This window comes from Schistosoma mansoni, chromosome 2 (genome assembly GCF_000237925.1).
Source record: "Schistosoma mansoni strain Puerto Rico chromosome 2, complete genome".
Classification (NCBI taxonomy): domain Eukaryota; kingdom Metazoa; phylum Platyhelminthes; class Trematoda; order Strigeidida; family Schistosomatidae; genus Schistosoma; species Schistosoma mansoni.
In genome coordinates, this window is record NC_031496.1 from 6,150,154 (window position 1) to 6,160,827 (window position 10,674).

The following is a 10,674-nucleotide window of genomic DNA, read 5'->3' on the forward strand; positions in this document are numbered from 1 at the left end:
GAGCGACTTTTGATCTCTAATTCAAACTGTTAAAATGGTGATAAATACAGCGAAAAATTAGTGACTGATTTGCTGATAGCACATAATTTGATGAAACAATCTCACAACGTTTGTAAAAAAAGACGGATAGTGGCAAGCAGTGGAATCAAGGACGCGCGTTTCATCCTATTTGGGACTCGTCAGCTAGATGTACCTACATCTCAGAGTTAATGTTCACTGTGAGACTCGAACCCAGTACCTTTCAATTCAAACGCCACGCGTTATCCACTTGGCCGCTGAGTTCTGATAGCTACTTGCTTGTTCGATGGGATGAAGTTAAAATTCACTTGATGTTGTTTGCTTGTATTTTTTTATTGTTGTTTAAGACTGCAATTGATCAGACCGTTACTAGCATATGTGAATTTTTGTTGCAATAGAAAAAAGATCTTCCTACATAAATCTCAAATTATGGTAAAATAATGCAACATCAACTCTGGGATGTAGGTACATCCAGCTGACGAATCCTAAATAGGATGAAACGCACGTCATGGATTCCACTACTAGCCATTATCCATCTTTGCTTACAATGCTCGTGAATTAAAGCTATATCAAAGCAATACGCACAATATGCACATATGTCAATTAGAAACTGAGCAGTTGCAGTCTTAACACATCAATGGGAAGATTCAAACAAACAATACTAAATGAATTTAATCTCACAACCTGTTTTGACCTAAATTAATGTCTTATGGTATGACTATATTAGTTGTCGTGCTTGTACGAAACCAATAATTTTGCAGCATTTCATAGAACTCACATACTACTGAATAATTAAAAATTAATATTTTGCACAAACCATCAAATATTCTCAAGAATCCTCATTTATTGCTTTTAACTTCAGAAACTCCAGATGAAATATGTGCCTTACCACTGAAAAAAGGATATTGTCTTCAAAACAAACCACGATTCTACTACAATCCGCTTGAAAACAAATGTATACCGTTCACTTACAAAGGATGTGGTGGAAACGAGAACAGATTTAAAACTAAAGAAGCCTGTGAAAGAATGTGTTTGAAAAGATCAACAGTGCAATCTGTAACTAACCAACCAAAAACAACTCCTTCATGGAAGAGTGCTAATGAAACAACTACAAGAATCATTACTATAACAAAGTCAACTTCACAGAAGAAATAGAACCATTCAAATACGTTTAAAAGCATTACGAACATTCTTTTCAAATGTTGTATTCAATAGGAATAATAAATTTTTGTTAAGTTTTAAACTTCAAATGTGACTTTACCACAAGCATATGGAAACCCCATCTGTACTGAAATATGTCCTTTATTTTTTGAACAAAAATTATTTAATTCTCAATCTCATAGGCAAAATAGGTTCGTCTGAAACTATTCATCATTCGTGTACCATTGTTCGAATAAGCGTTTTCGAATCGTTCCATTCAATTTTATTAATTCACTTCACGAACCGATGTATATACTCACCAAGTTCTCAGAGATTGAAGATTTTGAAATTCTCTATTCTAGTATGATCATTAACTAACCATATTTAAGAATGCGCCATTTATAACAATATAGTCATTTGCAATGGAATTCAAAGTTACTTGATACTCTTACCGTTTTTTCTGAGCAGTGTAACCTATATGGAACTTTATCACCAAAATATCCATCTTTGTACAAGTTGAATTCAGAGATCATCTTTGCCTACTTAAATATATAACAATTTAAACAAATTATCTGTTAGAACCACATCAGAACGTTTTATTAGTTACTGGTGTGATGAAGAATCACTTTTAAAATACAGTATCCCTAATCAATACTAAAGATAATCCACTTTGGCTAGTGACTATTTTGTTTTCATGAGTAGAACAGAATTGTTACCAAATTACTCTCTGACGTTTGCATCATAAACATAATCACAATAAGCATTACCAAAATATCTCTTAGGATTGTCTAAAAGAAGTGTCATTAGTTAGAGGAACTATTACTTCATTCGTTTTCCATGTAATGAAGAAATCTAGTATGTAGCAACGACGTAATCTAAGTATTCTAACTAAATATGAAAAACGAGGTTAGATAGTGTGTTGACGTCAACTTACGTGGGACTGACATCTTGATAGATTTGCAAACTAAACACGGTTAAATTGAACGAGTCCGATAGTGATGAAATCGGTCATCACTAATTACTAATCATTGGATTTCTCACGGCTTACATCATGGACTAATTTTAGTCAGCCTGCCATTGAAGATACTTAGGGGATAAAGCAAACTGATTGAAGTCAGACACTCAAATCATTGGAAGATGGCTCAATGATAAAGATGTTAAGAACTTGTCAAGATATAAAGTTATTGGATCAACATCCATTGTCGTCTTGTGTAAATACAGCGATCTCCAAAAGCCCTTTTATACTACTAAAATGAGTGTTTTTCCTACGTTTAACAACTACATAGTTGAACTAATATAACAATCTTTTCTCGAAGTTTCAACACTTACTCTTTTAAATAGTAGCATAGAAATTTGTTAAAAGTGTGCTGTTTTGGAGAAGGTACGAAATAATGTAGGCATTATTCTCATATTAATCAGTTTATTTCTAATGTAACTGTATTCATAGTGAATTGTTTCATACAATGACCATTTGTATAGGAACTGATTTTATTCTTACAAACCGTAAAGTGACCATTCACTTGATTGAAACCTCAAATTTATACTTATCGACCAAGAGATATCGAAATAAACAGTGGTTATTGGATGCAATGAGATCTATTTATACACATGTTCAATTGTGTTCCTGGAGTAATCACCTTGTTTTTAAACAAATACGTTTGTCTCTAGTCTAGGCATAGTAAAATAATCTCCAGAGGTTCCTATGTTTATGAGTCTTGTTAAGTGAAAAATTTATTAATTAACATAGTTGAAATCATGAGTCAATTGAAGCTAGATCACCAAGGGAAACCTGGAAACACTGGACGGCCGTCTCGTTCCATTGTGAGACTCCTCAGCAGTACGCATCCACGATCTCGCCTCGAACTCATGACTTACCAGTTTTGCGCCAGAGTACTTAACCGACATACTTAGCCGGCATCTGATACTGAAATCTCCACAAAACCCCTTCTGATTATTGATTAACGTCGTCTTGCTACCCTGGATTATTTCAAGGTTTTATGACTTCTTTCTTAATGGTCAAAAACTGATCCAAGTCTTTATTCAAACACACACAAATATTGTTTAACCTCTATAATATTACTTCTTTTGCGTTTATTTGATATAATATTTACTAAAGATCATAATTTGAAATTGTATTTCTAGTTGCTGGATAATATCATGCATCTGCTCCAAATTCCAATATGACGGTTATTACAGGATATTTCAGTTGCCTTCAAGTAAACTGGAACACCTATAATGCTCCATCGTGCTATGACAAAATCTTAGCAACAATTAATATATGCTGCTGTTAACACTGGTTCGTACCCCAACAAGGCACGATAATATATACAGTCTGTATGACAGTTTAATTTTCTTATTATTTTAGCCAAATGGTGCTCAAAATGGTTTTTCGAGATTAACACGTTAAAATAAGGATGGATGTGTTTCGGTTATACTTTACCCAACCTACATATTATCATAAATAGTAAGGTATTATCCAAGTTACATACAGTAGTGGACTTAGGACACTGGTATTCCTACGATTTGTCCTTCTCAAAACAGCTATCAAAACAGACCTCCTAGTCTCAATGTCAAATTTGTTGATAATGAACTATTTACGTACTGAAAAATTTATCACTGATTTCCAACATAGCTTCCTTAAAACTCAGTCTTTTACGACCTCTCAATTTGACTTCGTAGTGAATTGCTTCCGAGACAACTCCTTGAGCTTCGTGTATCAGTTGCCCTAATTACCGTTAATAAATAAATCCTATCGGTGTATGAGTGGACTAGAACTCAGGTATTCCTACGATTCATCCTTCTCAAAACAGCTATCAAAACAGGCCTGCTAGTCTCAATGTCTTGTGGGTTGCATAATTTGTAACCTCTGCAACAAATAGTCACATATTTTTATGTACAAAGTATATCTCCGACCACTCTTGGAATCATGCTGACACATTGTTAGTGGTGTTGGCATAAAGGATAAATGAAGGCTGAAATCCGTTCACAGATGATTTATATTGATCATTCTAGCGATTGACTCTGGCTTAAGTGATAAGTTCAGTTATATTAGAATTGAGTTCCACACTTCATGAAAGAGGAAAATCAAAATAAATCTAATCTTCTCCTTCTTCAAATTACTTAATAAACTATCTATCACATCCAATGATACGACTAAATATGCAGAAACTCATACGTACATCATCTAAAACCCTTTGTCATTAGTGAAACAGTCTCGTCTTAAATGTTCTCTCCTTGAGAACTACTTTATCAGCAAATTTTCCAAACTCTGGAATAACTTACCACAATCTATCGATGAAATAAAACCACTCCCATTCTTCGTTTACCACATTGATGCTTACTTCCTCCTCTGAAATCGCTTGAAATGTTCTTACATCTGAAGGTATATCCTATTCTACAACTGAGGTTCTCGGAACTTTAAATCCTTAGCCGTTCTAATTACTGAATTCACTATGTAAAACCACCAACTAAACTTCCTTACCTGCTAATATTTTATCCTGACACTGTCTATGGTAACCTTAACTGATTTTGAATAATATCTATCGTGAACAGTATATCATTGAGTCATCTGACACATGTATTGTGGTAGACTTGAATGACATATTTTAGTAATTATTTCTTTGTTGTTAAGCGCTCTCTGTTTCTGTTTTATTTCCTCTAGTTGTAGATGATTATAATTCATTCGTTGTGGCATAGGAAACGATCTTAAATACATCATTCACACATTACTAGGAGGTCCGCATAAAATGAGGTGATTTTTCCCCTCTAACGTTCCCACCGCTATAAAACATGTGGAAAATGTAGTGTCTAAACAACTTTTGAACTAGAACAAGTTGAACAATCCGATATTCTGTATGTCCTCTACATTTATTATTACCGTTTATATCAAGCTAATCATGCCTGTAAACTGGTATGTATACTTTACTTATTAATTTTAGAATATATTATCATATCATTTATTCGTGATCACATATTCAGTTTAAAGCTTATTGAAGTTCATATCGAAGCACTACACTCAGAAGAATAACACAACTGAATTTATCTCAACTAACCATGTATCATTCAACCTTTTTTTCTTCGGGATCTTTGGAATAAAGACCAATTTTCAAACTTCAATTATTTATGAACAATTTCAAACAATACAAAACAAATGAATTGAAGTAGTATGAAGCTAATTATCACTACTCCAAAAATCCATTTACACTTTATACCTTATACTTAATAATTCTTAATTATCGATAACATATTTGAGAGGTTCATTCAGAACTCTTTAGTTAATTATTATTTTTGATTGTATAGTTGAAGTTAGACATTAACACCGTTGGATGCCGACTCAGTGATCTAGAGGTTAAGTGCTCTGGCGCAAGACTGGTAGGTTCTGGGTTCGAATCTCGAGACGCGGGATCGTGGATGCCCACTGCAGAGGAGTTCCACGATAGGACGAAACGCCTGTCTAGTACTTCCAGGTTTTTCATGGTGATCTAGCTTCAATTGACTCATGATTTCAAGTATGTATAGTTAATTGTTTATTGATTCATAGAACAATTGATGAATATCATTCGGTTTTTTTTCTTTTTCGAATAATCACAACTGTTTACTTGACTATTTCATTCATTTGAATACTGAAATCGGGTTTATATTTACTAAACATTATCGATCGATTTTTCAAAGGAAAATATTGTTGCTATGGTGACTGTTTCATTTTACATACAAAAAAAAACAAAAAAACGGCATAAAATAAATAAAGGGAACAGATACAATGAAAAATTGTTACTATTAAGGATTCGAAATTTTAAAAAATGTTGAAAATAATCGTCATTACAATGTGTAAATGTAAAATCAGATTAGAAGAGAAAGCCAAATAAAAAAAATCAATCCAAGTTTGTACAAAAACAAACAAACAGCATTTCTGTAATCCATATCACTCTATCTACTATGATATTTTTATCAATCCCTTAATGATTGCATAGATTATTATAATTTGGTGGGATATCATCACTTACATAATTTAATAATTTTAAAACGGAACTATTTGTAGTCATGGATTTGAAAAGTTTTATTAAAATGGGTGAATGATTTCGTGACCATGCATCTAATGAATTATTATGAATTGATTTGACTATTTGAATTGAACTTGCTTCATATCTAAGGAAAATAGATAGTAAATCAAGATGAACTGTTTCATTCTTTCAGATATATATGAAACTCATATAACTGAATGATAAGGAAATATGGATGGTGGCTAAAAGTGTGGTGGAGGACATAAGTTTCGTTCTGTTTGGGACTCATCAACCGGATGTCTCGGAGTGAGCATCAAATCTAGGATACAGGTAAATCCAGCTGACGAGCCCTGAATAGGACGAAACGCGCGTTCTGGATCCCACTACTAACCACCCCTCATCTCTGCTTTATAATCTTGTGATTTAAGGAAATATTGAAGCAATCTGAACAAGATGTATATGTGCCAATAAGATACCGTATAATAGCAGTCCTAATTATCATTGGGAAGATTAAAACAACCACTACAAAAATGAACCACGTAATTACAGTGTTTTGTAGAATTTATTCTTTACTAATATTGACATTTTTCAGATATCATGTTTCCATTACCCTTTATGTCCCCATATTTATCTGACTTTTTGGGAAAATATGTTTGGAAGTTTGATTATAAAAATTTGATATCGATTGTTAGACTTGATTGTAGATGTCTATTCAACATATTTTCATGAATATTCTGTTTGTAATGTAACTTCTATTTTGTTGGCTGCCAACGTTTTAATGATGGTTTAAAAACAAAATGAGTATGGAGTTATATAGATTATTTGGATCGTTCCATTGATGTTAATGACTGTCATTGATTCATGTTAAAATTGAAATTCACCCCACTGCCCACGCAAGTGACTATCTGAACTCAGTAGCTAAGCGGATAACGTGGTAGAATTTAAAGCGAAGGATACTGGGTTTGAGTCCCGAAGTGAACATCAATTCTGGGATATAGATATATCCAGCTGACGAGTCTCAAATGGGATGAAACGCACGTCCTGGATTTCACTGCTAGCCAGCATACATCACTGTTTAAGAAGGGAACAGGCTTCTATCAGCATGCTCAATACGTATCTTTAATAAATGATTTATAAAACCTGGTATTTATTCAAATGTTTAGAGAAAAAGATTCATTCAGGACAATGTTTCTGGAATCGTAGTTGACATATGAGTTCTCGAAATTGTGAGTTTTAAGGCAAATTCAGCATCAATTCTGTAAACACATTTTATATATTTGAATGTTAAACTTAAAGGAAGAACTCTGAAATCAAATATTGTTAACATTCACTTATCGTCTGATAGAATGAAACGCCCGATGTGCCTTATTTTCCACTTGCTGATAATCATCCCTGAAATATCTCTGTAATCTTTTGAACGCATATTTAATATGTGAGACTCTTAACCACACTTTTTAAGCATGATTATAAGATCTGAGTTTTAAAATAATCATAATCTTCAAAACAAAGGCCTTTGTACCTAAAAAAAGCGTTACCAATAGTATAGGACATAGCTAGTGTCTTTCGCTTCAAATCTTATATAGTTTTTCAGATTTCATTATTCTTCAGTCTATGATGTTATTTTTTATAAACTACATTACTATCTTCAGAAGGGGGTTTTGTGGAGATTTTAGTAATTTTTTATATAGCTGAAGTAATGAGTCAATCGAAGCCAGACCACCATGGAAAACCTGGAGGACGAAACGGCCGTCTAGTGCTCACAGGTTTCCATGGTTGTCTGGCTTCAATTGACTCACGATTTCAACTATTTAAAATACATTACTATTTACTCATAGGAATATACAAAATTCATTGTCGAAATTCGACGGCTTTTCGTACTTCAATAGATGTATTTAATCTTCGCCGAAGATGTTCAGTATTGTCTTACCCCTAATAACGAAGTAGTTTAATAATGAAGAAGAATAATAGTATTTGCATTTTAAATTTCAGTAAGCTACATATTAAACACATCGAAATACTTGTTTTAGCTTAAAAATAAGTAAAACCAAGTAGATAGTATGTTATCAATCAGTTTGTTATCAATATACATATTGTATTTGTATTTGTAAACAATTAGTAAACTATAAAGTTGATAATGAATCTAACTGTTATGCTCTGATAAGTATAGTGAATGGTAACTTTGGGATCTATTTATGAACCAATACTATGTATATATTTTTATTGTATAATTGTTAACTGACTAAATTATTCATGTTCATGTCCCTCTTATTACAAGCTTTATTTTGACCTATAGACTATTATTATACGATTTACCATTCTTGAGTTATCCCTAGTCTGTTAATTACTGCCACATCACAGCCACATTTGGCTAGATCTTGTACAAATTTTATTTTCTATTTTATTGGTACTATGTAGTCAGTCTGTTTAGCATATAAACTCAGTATGTTTGAAATATAATGATTCATACCACAAAGGCTGTTCTAGACTTAACTGACTGGGCTAGGCAGATAGCAGGACCGATAAGTACTCTAAACTGTTCGTATGATTTTTGTGTATCATTTGGTCCGATCAATAAATCGCTGCTCTCCGATTAGTGGGATCGTCACGTTGAACAATAATCGGACATCCACTCCGCCACAAGTTATAACACTAACATATACTTGAATATGTAGTATTTATCTTTCTATTTACCTCATATAATACATAAATATCTAATAAAACATTAGCTTACTTGTTTAATTTAGATGTATTATAAACAAATTTTTCATGTTCCAATAACTTATCATCCCATGGTAATTCAAGAAAATCTAAAATTGTAAAATTAAATTGACATATGATATCAGAAAATAGAATATACAATCTTATATTAGACCTGAAAAATTAGATAAATCTATATTCACATTAAGATTCAAATTCAGTAATAATTGATTTTAATGGATTTTTGGGCCTCAAGAATGACTAACATGTTTAATCTTGTAAGATATTTAAGCTGGCTGAAGGATTGATATTAATCAACAACACCCTCGTCTAGTTGTTAGTACTGAATGAAGTCTATTGACCTAATAGCAATATGGTTACTTTAACAAGAGATTCAGCAGTTTATCTTTTTTCTTATGTGAATTGTAGGAAATATTCGACAGAGGTTATATTAAACATAATAATCAAATTTTCTTTTCAATAGGTAATCGATTTCAAAATTCTTCAGAAAAGAAAGTACTTTCTTTATTCATTGAGAATTTTCAGCAATGCTTTACTTCTCAATTGAAAATATTATCAGTCCAACAAAGTAATTTTTGTTTCTTTTTGCCTATATCATGGATTAAAACTTGACAACTTTTTTTTTAAAAAAAGTCGAGAAAAATAAATATCAATATAGGGCTGTAGAGGTTGTTGAGTTAAGATTGAGATCAAGAATGGAATCATGAAAGACTACCATTAAAAAACCTAGAAGAACTGTACAGCCGTTTAGTCCTAGTATTTGACTTCTCAGTAGTGCTCATCCACAATCCTGAACACGGAACTCTAACCCCAGACCTTCCATCCCGCGCACGAATTCTTAACCTGAGGAGTCCCATTCTAGGACGAAATGGCAGTCCAGTGCTTCGACGTTTTCAATAGTGGTCTAACATTGATCCATTCATTATCTCAGTCGGAAATAAATATGTTATGTTTAGTATTTTGCGCATCCTTAATCTAATAACATGACAATAGGTGAATAAAAACAAATACCATTTTGGTTACATTAATGAGTGAACGAAGAAAAAATCTTTTATTAATCTAAACATTTACGAAATTAATTCAATCGGCGATTCCCAAGAATTTTCAAACATTTAGTGTTTTAAGAAGGAAATATTTTTGAAAATCTACGTTTAGCAAGAAAATTTCTTCAAAGATGTGTTAGGTGAAATCTCAAACTATTCTTATGGTAAGTAGCTGATTGACATTTTTGTGTCATTGGATTGAAAAAATATAGAGAATTCAGCGAAGAAAAGTCTCTTTTCGACGAAATTATTTGCTGAAGCTGTATATTCGTATTTGTAGTTATATATCTATATAGATAGATAGACAGACAGAAAAGATAACATCATAAAGTGATTCGATACTCCAATTATAAAATGAGGTTACGTAGTAATCACTGGGTTAGAGAAGAATATAGAGGGGGAAATAACTTACGGGTTGAAATTATGAGAATTAATTGTTCACTTGATAGATATGAAGAAAAACGAAAAACACAAGGATCATTATGATAAAAACTGAATAATAATCATGAAATATTGTTTAAGCGTAATAATAAGTAAGGCATTAGTAATCCACTAACTCAAGCCTGAACTCCGCATGCAAAAACGATACGTCCAATTTTTTATCCTTCCTTGACCCTAATTCCTCTTTGTGGTGTGTTTTAGTTGTGTTTTTTTTGACGATTTTTTAAAATTAGTGTCTTGTAATTTTAAATAATAATCAGCTATCAAAGCGACTGGGTCGGAAGGAAGGTCGAATGGAAAACTTATGCACTGCT

At 32.5% G+C, this 10,674-nt stretch overlaps 1 protein-coding gene across 1 annotated transcript in view; it reads right to left on the reverse strand.

Annotated features, from left to right (window-relative positions):
- Nucleotides 1–903: 903 nt before the first annotated feature.
- Nucleotides 904–10,674, reverse strand: part of Smp_147700 (putative kunitz-type protease inhibitor) — a gene marked incomplete at both ends in the record, with an annotated part of 15,909 nt that continues 6,138 nt past the window's right edge. The window contains one exon of the mRNA XM_018795471.1: nt 904–1,033. Coding sequence (XP_018649781.1) covers nt 904–1,033 — 130 coding nt within the window. The remainder of the gene's footprint in view (nt 1,034–10,674) is intronic.